The sequence below is a fragment of the Aedes albopictus genome, chromosome 2, assembly GCF_035046485.1.
Source record: "Aedes albopictus strain Foshan chromosome 2, AalbF5, whole genome shotgun sequence".
Classification (NCBI taxonomy): domain Eukaryota; kingdom Metazoa; phylum Arthropoda; class Insecta; order Diptera; family Culicidae; genus Aedes; species Aedes albopictus.
In genome coordinates, this window is record NC_085137.1 from 429,081,125 (window position 1) to 429,094,940 (window position 13,816).

The window sequence follows — 13,816 nt, forward strand, 5'->3', positions numbered from 1 at the left end:
ATTTCCAAGCGCCTCGGGCACCCCATGAACGATGCCAGTTAGTTCCTGATTGTGGTATACTGATTAACGCAATGGAACTGAAAACTAAGATAGTATACGCTTAGATTTTCATGCGCCAGGTGAGCTGGCAGCGACAGCGTTCTATCCGTCGTCGATCAGGTTCTTCCCAAGTGAAGCCAAGAGAAACCTGCCTGAATGGCAGATGGGCTTATGTCGGCCTTCCGTGAGGTGTGGCTAAGGGGGTTTCCATAAAATTCCAAAGAGCCCAGAAAAGGGGGTTCCAAAGGGGCTTCAGGGGGTTATTTCAGGGGTTATGGATGCCTTTTAAGGGCGTTTTTCAGGTTTTGATGGCGTTTTTATGGGATTACGGGAAACTCAGGGGAATTTCAATAAAAGTTAGGGGGTTTCAGGGACGTTTCAAGGTGCTTTAAGGGAAATTCAGAGGATCTCAGGAGCCTTTAAAAGGTGTTACAAGGGGTTTGAGAGGCGGATCCTAGGTGACTCACCTGAGACGCTCCGAAACCCCCGAAAACTCCTCCGTAACGCCTCTGGATCCCACCGGAAATACTCTGAAATGATGATGATAATTGAAGTGTACCCACCATCAGCGCAAGGATTACCAATGGCTGCCAAATCACTCTGGGAGGGAATGATCTACCTGATGGTTTGTTGTAGCAGGGTGAGTTAATATATTGCTGAATTCCTTCGTCAACATAGGGTTCGTTCAAATATTACGTAACGCTGAAGGGGGATGTAGGGGGTCTAGCGCTGTGTTACGCTTCACACAAGTTGTTACGTGGGGAGGGAGGGGGTCTAAAATGGCCAAACTTTGCGTTACGTAATATTTGAATGAACCCATAAAGTTGCTATCTCAAAAGCCTAGCTACTCCACGAACTTAAGTCCGGGCATCAGTTCATTTAACTCCCTTATACAGTAGACGTTCGCTCGGAGCAAACGCTTTAATTGCAATGCTTTTTAACTGCAAGTCCGCTAAGTGCAACAATTTTGCAGTTATCGCACCACTACCCTTTAAAACGAAATGTCAACAGCGATGCGATGTTTTTGGTATGCAGTTTTGTTGAAGTGCGATGTTTTTCTAATGCACTTTGGCTGCATTATGCAGCAACTGACAGTTCTTTGACGTCTGTCAGTTGTTGCAGTTATCGAATTTCATTCGCTAAGTCAAACGTAAACATGTTGCAGTTACCGAACGTCTACTGTACCTGATTTAGACGATGCAAGTGACTTGATTCAAGTCAATGGAAAATGCCCAATTGAATGCAAATTGAACGTGTAAACACCACCGTTCATCTCAGTTGAGCAACTGACTTGACTTGAACGTCAAGTCTCTGAAATCCCCCTTAAACCCCCTCGGACAACACATTTGAGACCCTACGAAACCCACGAAAACGCCTCCATAAGGCCTCTGAATCTTGCCAAAAATGCTCTGAAACTTCCTGAAATGCCTCCAAAATCCCTCCTCTAAATCTCTTGCATCTGAACCCCCAAAAACGCCTGGACTTGGACTTGGACCCCATGTAACGCACGTGAGACCTTTGGAAGCGTAGGTTAGAAGCTTCAGTTTTGGCCAGCCCGGAGTTTTGGCCATAGTGCGGTATTCAGCCTGTTACGATCTAAATCGGTATAAATTTATTTTTTACTAGTACATAATTCCTTTTTTATGAGTTTTCAGTTGGAGCTGCGTGACAGCTTGTTTGTGAAGGCTGAACCCGTTATTCAAATTTCATCTCTACCTATCTCTACAAAGACCAATGTTTAGACGGAATATGCTATGTTGCCCAATTTAACACTAGTGTTTACATTGTGCCTTAGTAGTTTTAATCAAAATTTTGCATTTTCCCTCCCATAGATGTATTAGTCATGTCCGCCCTCAGTCATGTGAAGTCTATGAAGCTATCAGAATAAATCTTAACCCGCGGAACCTGAAGCTCCAGGAATGTTTATGTCCTTGCTATTACTTCTTGGAAATAACATAACAAAAAATGCTGTCTATGTTGACAACTGTGTCTATGCTATCTCCAAAAAATATTACGGTCAAATACCAATTGAAGCCAACAACCAAAACTGCGATAACACCTATGTTAGTAGCCACCTACAGCTCTGGCGCCATCGCCAATAATAGACACTAGTTTTGAACATGTCATCGCCTTCCAATGATACGAGATACGAAAATAGCTTAACTATTAAAACAGATCCAATCCGTTCATTTTTCCTATCGGTCCTACCTAGATAAACCAAGTAATTTTCTCCCTCCGTAACTTAGAAATGTCAGCCTAGTCATACACAAGTTACGTCCAGCTTAGAAACTATCAGTTTTTGTCCAAAATGTCACGTAGAACGCATTGACGTCATTAAAGCGTTTAAGTATGGTCCACTGCACGAACTTAGGCTGGCCCGCCCACTTCCAAGAAAATTTGACGTCTGACCGGTGTCGACACCACTCAAAGTCAAACCTCGTGTGAGAGCAAGCAGGTCAGTATAAATTCGTGCAGTAATCCATTGTTCGCACGTTAGCTTCGAATCTATCAGCACTATTAAGTGCTGCAACTTTCCTTCCTACTATTCGGTTGATTTCACTAGATTTAAGAGAATATTACTGGATATCATTGTAATATTTAAAAGAAGCAAATCTGTTTTGATAAAATTACTAATTTAAATATATTTAATTATTGTATATTACTCAAATTATAGTAAATTTAGTAGTTAATCAAAATCAACCAAAAAATGTGGGAAAGAAAGCTCAAACAGCATTTTCAAGTCTACTGGCAATAAAAAGGTTTCAAAGCCTGTCACAAAACATATAATATTTCTACTAGGATTTGTAACGATCATTAAAACCTTCTCAAATCCAACTGCCTTGGAACTATTGCTTGGGTATAGAATCTATTGAGCCCCGGCGGTCCCTCTGTGTTTATTGAGCATGTCTGATGAATATGCCAAAACATATGATCAGCCATACTCCATCTGCAGAACAGTTGGAGTCGCATTAAAGTGTTAAAAAGGTGATATGATTCGCTAAAGAATACTACATTACAATAACCTTCATTTCAATACCGTCAAACCCTGCGAACTTGGCCAGGGTTTTTTTTCTTTTTTCAATTGTAAATCAGGCCCATGGTAAAATTAAAAACATTAATCTGTTGAAATGAAACGAAAATTTAGTCTGCACAAATTTAGTGGCGTTGTGTATTTAAATTTACCCTTAAAATAGTAATTTCAACCGTAAGCCGCCTTTCAGTGTATGATAGCAGTTTAGGGAAGTTTCAAAGTATTTCAGGTCAGGGTCATAGGCATCGTACACAAATTACGTAACGCTTTAGGGGGAGGGGGGAGTCCAGCGTAGCATTACGATTCATACAAAAATTTCGGGGTTTTCTAACAAAAAGCGTTACATAAGGGGGGGAGGGGGTCTGAAATGACTGATTTTAGCGTTACGTAATTTGTGTACCATGCCATATCAGGGGCCATAGCATTTCAGGGGCGTTTCAAAGGACTTTGGAATGGGGTCTCTGAAAATCCTCTGCTACTTCTTGAAATGCCTCAAACATTCCCTTAAAACAGTGCTTCCCAAACTGTGCGCCGCGGCGCCCTGGTGCGCCGTGAACATTTCGCTGGTGCGTCGCAGGATCTTGAGCCAAAATAAAAGTAACAACACTATAATCAATTCAATATTTAATGTCATTTTTTTTTGGAACTTGGAATTTGAGCTGTTGATTCACGGCATTTTTCCAAAATTTATCCCATCCTTCAAATATTTTATGCAATTTCTGGTATGTATCCTCTTGAAACATTTTGATTTTAATCAATATTTTGAATTTTCGGAGCTTTAAGAAATGACCGTTAAAATTTTATAACAGGTTTGGATTTCCAATACTTAAGTTAAGATTTTGATTCTATCAACGGCTTGTAATTTAAAGAAAACATTTCAAAAATCTTTTTAAAGTTTATTCCAGCATGGTTTTCAAAACAAAAGAAATCCCAAACTCATGTGAAAGATAGCCCTTCAAGATATATTGATCAAATGCATGGTAATGAATGATCCGTTATCAGCTTGGTCCTGAAAGTTATATTTTTGCATCTAAGTTTGTTGAATTTTTGCACACTACCACCATCTTGGAAGTTTTGTAATTCCAGCAGAAATCTAAGATTTTCATAAAATTCTGTGAAATTGTTTTAGTTCACCTTTCATTATCGAAGCTTGTATTATTTGTAGAAGTTTTTGTCATATTTATTTACCTTGTGCGATAAATATATGTATATATACATAACATTTGAAAGTTTCAAATTGAAACATAATAATTATTTATGAAATACTTAAGCATTTTTTTCTTAAAAAAACTTTGACCCAAGATACTGAATTTTATTTAGATTTTGAAGAAATATGGTATTGAAAATTCTTCACAATTTTGCATTTAAATTTTTGAACTGATAACCAACAGAGGTGCGCCGCGACATTTTTGAAAATTTCAAAAGGCGCCGCGATAGCAAAAAGTTTGGGAACCTCTGCCCTAAAACCCTCTCGAACCTCATGTAACGCACGGAAGACGCTCAGAAACTCCCTAAAACTGCTCCGTAACGCTTCCGTAACGGTTCTGAATCCCGCCGAAAACGATGTGAAACATCCTGAAATGCCTCCAAAATCCCCTGTTCGGAATTGGAAAGGAATGCACCAACGTTTTGTAGCAGCTCGTAATCAGCAGCTCAAACTGCAATTTTAATATTTATAAATTTTTTGAGACTTAAACAAATTATGTTTTGTACTTACAAAGACAGTTTTTCCTTCGGCCCTCTTACAACAAATGCCTCCCAATTGCCTCGATACTCCACGATTCCAAGCACTAGTCTAAATATAATTTTTATACTTTAGATCGAAGGGCCTTCATAAATTACCAATGTAATACTTACTCAAGTTATTCAACCACTTGACTTAGTTTGATGGAATTTTTGCAGTTAAGGATTGGATTTACTTCTCGTATAACCTACATTTTTGTCAATTACATTTAGAATAATTTTCGCTCATCTTTTAGACCGTTAATCATACCTTATAGCCGTTTAAACTTTACTTGCACTTCTTTGACACCTGCGTTCACTGTTCGACTTCAAATAATTCTAACTGTAGCTCAATTTCACTAATTTATTTGATATTTAGAAACCGCAAACCGCACTAACTTTCTGCTGAATCACAAATCTATTTTTGTTTACCTTTCTTTCTTTCATCGTACTCTATCTCCTCCCTTGATCTGTCCACGCAGCACCCACCGTAATCAGATCGCGCTAGACCGGCAATTGAGCAACCGTGTGGCCAGCTCCATTTGTTTCTTCACATCCCCCTTAAACCCCCTCGGACCCCATGTAACGCACCGATACCCCCGTAAACGCCTCCGTAACGCCTCCAAAATCCCTCGCATCTGAACCCCCCAAAAACGCCTGCCTAACGCCTCCGAATCTCTCTAAGATTCGGATCCTATGTAACGCACGTGAGATCCTCGGAAGCCCCCGAAAACGTACCTGTAACGCCTCTCGTCGAACGTCCTCTGAAACTCTGGAATTCTTTCGAAAATCCCCCCTAAGATCTCCTAGTACCTCGCGGAAACCCCTTGGGACCCCCTGAAACTCCCCTGTGACTTCCATTTGCTCATCCCTATAAACACTCCCTGTCTGCCGTTGCAATAGTTACCGTCATTATTAAATATTCTTATGCACAATATGGGTAATTTTGCAGACCCCTCGATTTTGGTCAAATGGTGGCTCACTTAAACCGTTATTACTCAAAAGTTCCTCCAAAAACCACCTCAAAACGAATTGTTGTTGAAAAGAGGAAAGATAGAGCTACTATTTACAATAATAAAAAGTTGGGTCGGCCATATTGATTTTGGCCGCCATCTTGGATTTTTATACCAAAACGTTTTTTCACCATGAGGGCAACCACCGATTTTCCAAATTTTTGCATCAATTGAAAGCTGAGGCATTTATACATAACATATCAAAAAATTAGAGATGTCTTTTTCTTCTTTCAAAAGTTATCTGTTGTTTTGTAAATCATGCCACTTTTGCGCACTGGGCCCGGTGCCGGCTGTTAACATAAATGCAGCGTTATTTCGCAGTGTTTACGAACACGAATTTAGATTCTGAACGCACTAATGGAAAGCTGAAGGTTTGAGCTTTTCAAAACACTAAAAAAGTTATGAAAGCAATGCCCGCATTATTGAGAAACAGTCAAAAACGGAAACAAATTTTGCGGCAGGTGCCTGTGTGTATACATGCAGGCGTAAACTCGGATGCTGTTGCATTTCGTTGCCGGTGCGCATGGAAATGTATGGGGAAAACGTGGCTTAATTTACAAAACTGCAGATAACTTTTGATAGGAAAAAAAGACATCTCTAATTTTTTGATATGTTATGTATAAATATCTCAGCTTTCAATTGATGCAAAAATATTGAAAATCGGTGGTTGCCCTCATGGTGAAAAAAAATGTTTTGGTATAAAAAATCAAGATGGCGGCCAAAATCAATATGCCCGACCCAACTTTTTATTATTGTAAATAGTAGCTCTACCTTTCCTCTTTTCAACAATTCGTTTTGAGGTGGTTTTTGGAGAAACTTTCGAGTTATAACGGTTTAAGTGAGCCACCATTTGACCAAAATCGAGGGGTCTGAAAAAATTGTTGTGGCTCTAACAGGGGGATGACGAAGGGCCATTTTTCTAACTTTTTTAGCGAGGGCTTTCAGTAAATCGGCACCTCAAACATTTTCGAAGACAATGTGTAAATAGTGGGCCGGTCTCAGCGAGAGTTACCCATATTGGTTCTGAGTAGTTTTCCCTCTTTTTATGCAGGACATAAAAAAGGTGCATAGAAATAACATGCATAAATTGAGGTTTTAGTGTAGTACATACTCTATACGTGTCGATTTTACCTATAATTTCTCTACAATCAACCTAAGCGATTCAACGATACATAAGCATGGCGTTTCGGATCAAGCCAACGTGCAATCCGTTCGAGTTTCACGTTACGTTTACTAAACCTAGTTCAAAAAATTTCCAATAAAAAATGTCAATATAAAAAGAGAACAGGAAACTTCGCGCCCCGTCCAGCCCCGGGTCCCCTCCTCCCGTATCACTCAACGTTATCGCCCAGGTCGAGCTGATTAAAGTTTTTCGAAATAATACAAATAAGCAGATTCAGCGGCAGTACCTTCAGTTCGTCCTCGGCGGCCAGATCGTTCCGCATGGCGATGCACACCTTGGCAATGTCCCGCAGCACGCTGTGCACGTACGGCTCCAGCGGGGTGATAATGCAGGCCAGTATGGCGTAGATCCACTGGGTGATCCAGTCCTTCCGGTGGATCCGATCCTCCACCGAGACTTCCTCGTTGCGCTCCTCCAGGAGCCACTCGTGCAGGTACTCCAGCAGGATCTCCAGATTGCGCTGCGGCATGCTGAGTAGGATCCGCACGAAAGGCTGGTTTTTGGCACAGTAATCATGAAGCTGCTTCCGGTTTTCGAAGTTTAGATAGATGTGCGTCTTCTGGAGGTTCTCCTGGTAGTGCGGTCCGTTCCGATAACCGGTGATCGTATCCCTGAGCTCGGTGAATTTTCTGTTCTGTATCGATTCCCACTCCTTGGTGGGCATCAGAGCCCGTGGGGCGACGTTTTTTACCAGATCCTGAAAAAAATATTTAAATTTCATCTTAATTTGTAATTTTCTATCCTTCGGGTAATGTTGTTCCTCGACATCGCTCCAGAAGGATCACCTTCAGAACAATGTTCCCCGATTACACTTACCATTGGAATGGCCCCACTTCCGGTTAAACTTCTGGGCCCTGGTTGTCCCTGTTGCTGATGCTGCTGGTGGCGCCGTTTGGGGCTCGGTTTGGCCACAACGACGGCAGGACAATGCTTCCGCTCGTAGATGACCTTCTGAAGGTATTGCTCTCCCGTTTCCGGCTGCAGATCCGGGTCGAAGTACTCATCCGGTGGGTCGACGGCAAGCGCTTGCTTCTGGATGACGTCCGTGTCCATGGAACGAGTGGCCCGCGGTTCGATTTCGCCTTTTAATTCGCGATTTTTAGAGCATCCGATCGGGACAAAAACTTCCGCCACAGTACTTTTTACGCACTTCCAAGGATGCGATGTTTCGGGCATGTTTTTGTTGTGCGAGGGATAGGACGGTTGTGTCAGCTGAAGTTTTGATTAAATTTCAGTGCTGCCAGTTAAATAAATATATCAAAATATCAAAAGTTGTACAAAATGGCAGACCCCTTAATTTTACAGTAGACCTTTGCTAAAGCCAATTGACGATCTAACCGAGGATCTAACGCAAAGCTAAAAAGCGCAGGTGGCGCTTTTTTAACCAGTTATTGAGGGATTTGCTCAAAAGTGCACGCGGCCTATCGCTTCCGAAAGGTACAACCGCGGTTTTCACTCCCAGTTTACCGTCTACCCTCGTTGGTTTGACCGCATCTAATATGAACACACTTAGATTTTTTTACAGTACAGTAGACGTTCGCTCGGTGCAAACGCTTTAACTGCAATGCTTTTTAACTGCAAGTCCGCTAAGTGCAACAATTTTGCAGTTATCGCACCGCTATCCTTCAAAACAAAACGTCAACAGCGATGCGATGTTTTTCGTATGCAGCTTTGTTGCAATGCGATGTTTTTTTAATGCACTTTAGCTGCATTATGCAGCAACTGACAATTCTTTGACGTCTGTCAGTTGTTGCAGTTATCGAATTTCATTCGCTAAGTGAAACGTAAACATGTTGCAGTTACCGAACGTCTACTGTATTCGGTAATTTTTTACCGAATTCTCAACAGCTGAACGTTCGGTAATCCGTTCGGTACTCTAAATGTGTACCGAACATCCGGTAAAATAAATTTTCAAAGGCTGTCAAAAACTACCGTACTCTTCGGTAATGAGGGTTTAAAAATTACCGTAGAATTTCGGTAATTCAATGTTTTCTTTATGATATTTTACAGATTTTCGGTACATGCAAAACAGAAAAATGCAGCTTGGAGAGTTTAAATGTTTTTATTTATCAAATTTTGCAAGAAATTTTGATAATTTTGTCAATCTTAGATTGATTGATTGGTCATCTTTGGCCTCGGAACTAATTTGAAGTACGACGCGAAGTGAGCTTCCACCCCGTTCCACCACGTAAACATCTGGAGGAGCTGGAACCAAATGCTGATTATTTGATTGAGGAATAGCTGCTACAGTAGACGTTCGGTAACTGCAACATGTTTACGTTTCACTTAGCGAATGAAATTCGATAACTGCAACAACTGACAGACGTCAAAGAATTGTCAGTTGCTGCATAATGCAGCTAAAGTGCATTAAAAAAACATCGCATTGCAACAAAGCTGCATACGAAAAACATCGCATCGCTGTTGACGTTTTGTTTTGAAGGATAGCGGTGCGATAACTGCAAAATTGTTGCACTTAGCGGACTTGCAGTTAAAAAGCATTGCAGTTAAAGCGTTTGCACCGAGCGAACGTCTACTGTATAATTTATGGATACTTACTCAATTACAACAAACAGGATGCTGCGCTTAAAAAATATCACAAATATCTGGTGGCAAGATGTTCAGATTTACCGATTTTTCAGAGGACATAAACTATGAACTACAGTAGACGTTCGGTAACTGCAACATGTTTACGTTTCACTTAGCGAATGAAATTCGATAACTGCAACAACTGACAGACGTCAAAGAATTGTCAGTTGCTGCATAATGCAGCTAAAGTGCATTAAAAAAACATCGCATTGCAACAAAGCTGCATACGAAAAACATCGCATCGCTGTTGACGTTTTGTTTTGAAGGATAGCGGTGCGATAACTGCAAAATTGTTGCACTTAGCGGACTTGCAGTTAAAAAGCATTGCAGTTAAAGCGTTTGCACCGAGCGAACGTCTACTGTACTAAAATCGAAATAAAATGTCAACTTTTGCCAGTTTGACGTTTCGCAAATGTTGCTGGCAACTGTACCGAACTTCGGTAAAGTAAGGTGTGATTTACAAGATGTTCAGTAATGTTTCTTACAGTATACGGTAATTGTTCGCTTTTACAGTTCATACTGTAAATTTTTTGACATATGATGCTGTCAAAGTATGAAATCACAAATCAATCGGTAATAATATTACCGAACTCTTGTAAAATTGATCATCTTTACCGTAAAACGGTAGTTTTTTCGCATTACCGAATTTTTCCAGCAAAATAATTACCGAACAACGAAACTGAATCTGAGTGTGAACGCTTTTTAATTTGACCCCCTCTAATCTGCACATCGTTCAAATAAAAAATGGTTCAAACGTCATTCTGCTAATGGAACGGTGTGAAACGGAACGCAGAATCAAAACAAAATATCAAATACGGCTGCCAGCAGTGTGTTTTTCCGTCGCCCACAGGGTTGCTAGAAGTTCAAACTAAAAATTAACCCCGTTGGTTTGCATGAGGTGTCGTTCAATCCAACGGGGGTAGACGGTACTTCATCCTTATGGGAAATAACATTGCGGCGTTTCCTACGGTGCGGCTGTTCCTTTCGAAAACGATAGACCGCGTGAACTTTTGTGCAAAGACCCTTTTTGAAACATTCCACCACGATCGCGCGGTGTTTACGTTTCAAGAAATCTGACAATATTTACGCATCATAGACCGAATTACAGTAGACGTTCGCTCGGTGCAAACGCTTTAACTGCAATGCTTTTAAACTGCAAGTGCAATAATTTTGCAGTTATCGCGCCACTATCCTTCAAATCGAAATGTCAACAGCAATGCGATGTTTTTCGCATGCATTTTGAGTACACATTAGGCAATATGAATAAAGCTGAGTACAGTAGACGTTCGCTCGGTGCAAACGGTTTAACTGCAATGCTTTTTAACTGCAAGTCCGCTAAGTGCAACGATTTTGCAGTTATCGCACCGCTATCCTTCAAAACGAAATGTCAACAGCGATGCGATGTTTTTCGTATGAAGTTTTGCTGCAGTGCGATGTTTTTCTAATGCATTTTGGCTGCATTATGCAGCAACTGACAGTTCTTTGACGTCTGTCAGTTGTTGCAGTTATCGAATTTCATTCGCTAAGTGAAACGTAAACATGTTGCAGTTACCGAACGTCTACTGTACATCAGTTCATTGCCTGCAATCGCATACGACGGACGTGTTTCATACTCCTCTCTTAAACCTATTGGAAATCGACGAAAAATCATGTCTGCTGCGCGTGAAAACGTCTTAGTTGTCGACGTGAGTGTGCTTCCAGTGCGTCCCGATATTGGGAAAGTAAAGGCATTCTTAGAAACGGAAATTCATCTTGATTATGCTTTGGTCAAGAGTATACAATTACATCATACTCGTAATTGTATACTGATCGAAATGGTGGACAAAAAGGTTGCTTCGCGCTATCAATTGGAGCACAATTGTAAGCGTACAATTGTTGTTTCCAATAAAGCATACAAAATACCTGTGTATGTGGATGGTGATGCGGTTACCGTGCGCGTTAACGGCCTCCCTTCAACGGTGAGCAACGAAGCTATCACCGAAAGTATGTTGCAGTTTGGAGAAGTGATTTCTATTAGGAGTGAAACATGGAAACACTATTTCCCAGAGATTCCTAATGGCGTAAGGGTGCTATAAGGATAAATCTCTTCCGTGACATACCATCAAACATATCAATCGCAAACGAAAACACAACAATATCCTATCCGCACCAGCCAAGTCGGCGGTACAGCCCAGACGCACATCAAAATAAAAATTACACAGAACCACGAGGAGTCACCGACGCAGCCCCAACAACAGTAGCTACAACCGAGCTGTTCACTCGGGACGATTTTCCCCCGCTGAGCGGCGAGCAATCATCATCATCTAAACCTACTGCTGCAGAGCAAAAAACACACAACGACGACGAGTGGACGGACGTAGAGGACAATGGAAGCTCATTAAGCGACAACAATGAAGTGACAAACAAACGCAGGCGATCGAATCGAAAGGCGAACGAAGCCAAGAAAGTTTGTGCAAACCAGTGTTCCCTCAACGCGGAGCACGGGGAAACAGTTGATTTTTGTTTGAAAGAAAAAAGTGCTTTGAAAAATAAAAGCGGGAAGGGTGCTAGTTTTACTTCATGTAGTAAAAAATGATTATCGGCCCTGTAAAGCTGAACACGGCGGGTGGGCCTTTAAATAAACGGTTGGATAAAAAAAAAAAAAATAAAGCTGAGTAAATATATATTAGACTGGGTCAACGTTGTATGGGAAAACTCAAATTTGATCATATCATCCCGGAACAAAGTTTTTTCGACGCCTGTTATGGTCCCAAACAACTGTGCAAAATTTGGGCACGATTGGTTGCGTCTCCGCATTCCGCATTGCATTTGAAATTTGTATGGAGTTTTATATGGGAAAACCTAATTTTTAGCATTTTTATCCTGAGAGGCTCAATTTTGTCCTAAACTGAGTAACCAACGATGTTAAAGTATAGCCAAGGGGATGCCAATAAACTTTACCAAAAAGAGTAAGGTACTAGAGTGACCCTGAAAAAAGTTATTAATGCTCAAAGTATGATATCTCAGTGAAACTACTGAAAATCATTTTTCCTGCCAACACTGCCGGCGCTTAAAAGGATCAATTCATCCTTGCTTTATATTCTGACATTTCATGGAACAACAACCTCCGCATTCATCAACAAACATCAATCAAGCTAGTGATTTTCAGTCTATTTTCAAATTATTTTTCAATTAAAAACAAAATTTTTATCATTTTAGGTCAGCTCTGCTTTTGGGGAATGATTCCAAAAGTATTTTAGAGGAGTACAGGTGTATCCATCTTTATGTGACCGGTAACGCCCCCGAAAGTAATCCATATAAATATGATCCTCGATCTCACCACGGTTTTAGTGGTCGGCTAACCATTTTCTCGATAACGGATCGACCGCAGATACCACAGATGGATATATGCCTGGTGGTACCAATCACACCTGCAAACTTCATTAATTAGACGCCAAATGAACCGATCCTACACTAGCAACCAATTTCAAAGGATGATTGCGTGAGCTCTTCATACAAAAGCCTAATAACCGACATTTTGGTGTATAGCAAGCGGCTACGGTATCGGTTATGGGTTTGAATTAAAGATTGCTATTATTATTATTAGCTTTATTAGGGAGATTTTCAGCCCGAGGCTGGTTCATCTCCATAAGATTGCTAGTTAGTTCTCCTTACAAACATTTTATTCATTTCTTCTTAAAACTACAAATTAATAAAGGATAGTTATCCAATAATGTGACAATTTTGAAAATGAAAGTAGAATTCGATCTCCCTAATCGGTTCCGGAAGGAGGCAAACCTTTTCCACCGGTCGTTTGAGCTCTCCAGAAGCTGTCCGCAGAGTAACTACGCGAACAAGGCCATCTGCTCCGGGGTCGGTTAGCTCGATTCGGCTTAGCTTCCAGGCCATGGGCGGTAGATTATCGTCGCATATCATTACCCTCTAGCCAACTTCAATGCTAACCGATGGCCGCCAACGTTTGTTCCGTCCGTGGAGCTGGTTAAGATACTCCTGACTCAGTTCCGTCGCTGCTGTTGCCCAATGCAGTCGCATGCAAAATTGCTCCCGGACCGTTTTCGTCTTCTGCCTCACTGTGTGGTAGTTGTTCGCACGCGCGCATCGCATTGTTAGTCGGTCGTTCACATTTCCTCGCTCGGTCGGTGGTGCACATTTGTGTCGCAGAGTCAGCAGTAAATTGAAATGAGCGAGATGATGAATACTGTTCAGTTTCGATTCCCGCCGGGTAGTCCAAGACCCTCTTGG

At 41.2% G+C, this 13,816-nt stretch overlaps 1 protein-coding gene across 1 annotated transcript; it reads right to left on the minus strand.

Annotated features, from left to right (window-relative positions):
- Positions 1-7,016: 7,016 nt before the first annotated feature.
- Positions 7,017-8,179, minus strand: LOC109410532 (protein Gemin2). The gene is made up of 2 exons (XM_019684068.2): positions 7,805-8,179; positions 7,017-7,685 (listed from the first exon to the last, which is right to left on the minus strand). Exons 1-2 carry the CDS (start codon positions 8,162-8,164, stop codon positions 7,137-7,139), a joined length of 909 nt encoding a protein of 302 aa, XP_019539613.2. The 5' UTR covers positions 8,165-8,179; the 3' UTR covers positions 7,017-7,136.
- Between the last annotated feature and the right edge of the window lie 5,637 nt (positions 8,180-13,816).

What these genes read in the sequence shown, in the direction of transcription:
- LOC109410532 (XM_019684068.2), bottom strand. Translation starts at nt 8,164, where the DNA reads ATGCCCGAAACATCGCATCCTTGGAAGTGCGTAAAAAGTACTGTGGCG. An exon ending in GAAGTGGGGCCATTCCAATG is followed by an intron (nt 7,686 to 7,804) that starts GTAAGTGTAATC and finishes TATTTTTTTCAG; the next exon opens with GATCTGGTAAAAAACGTCGC.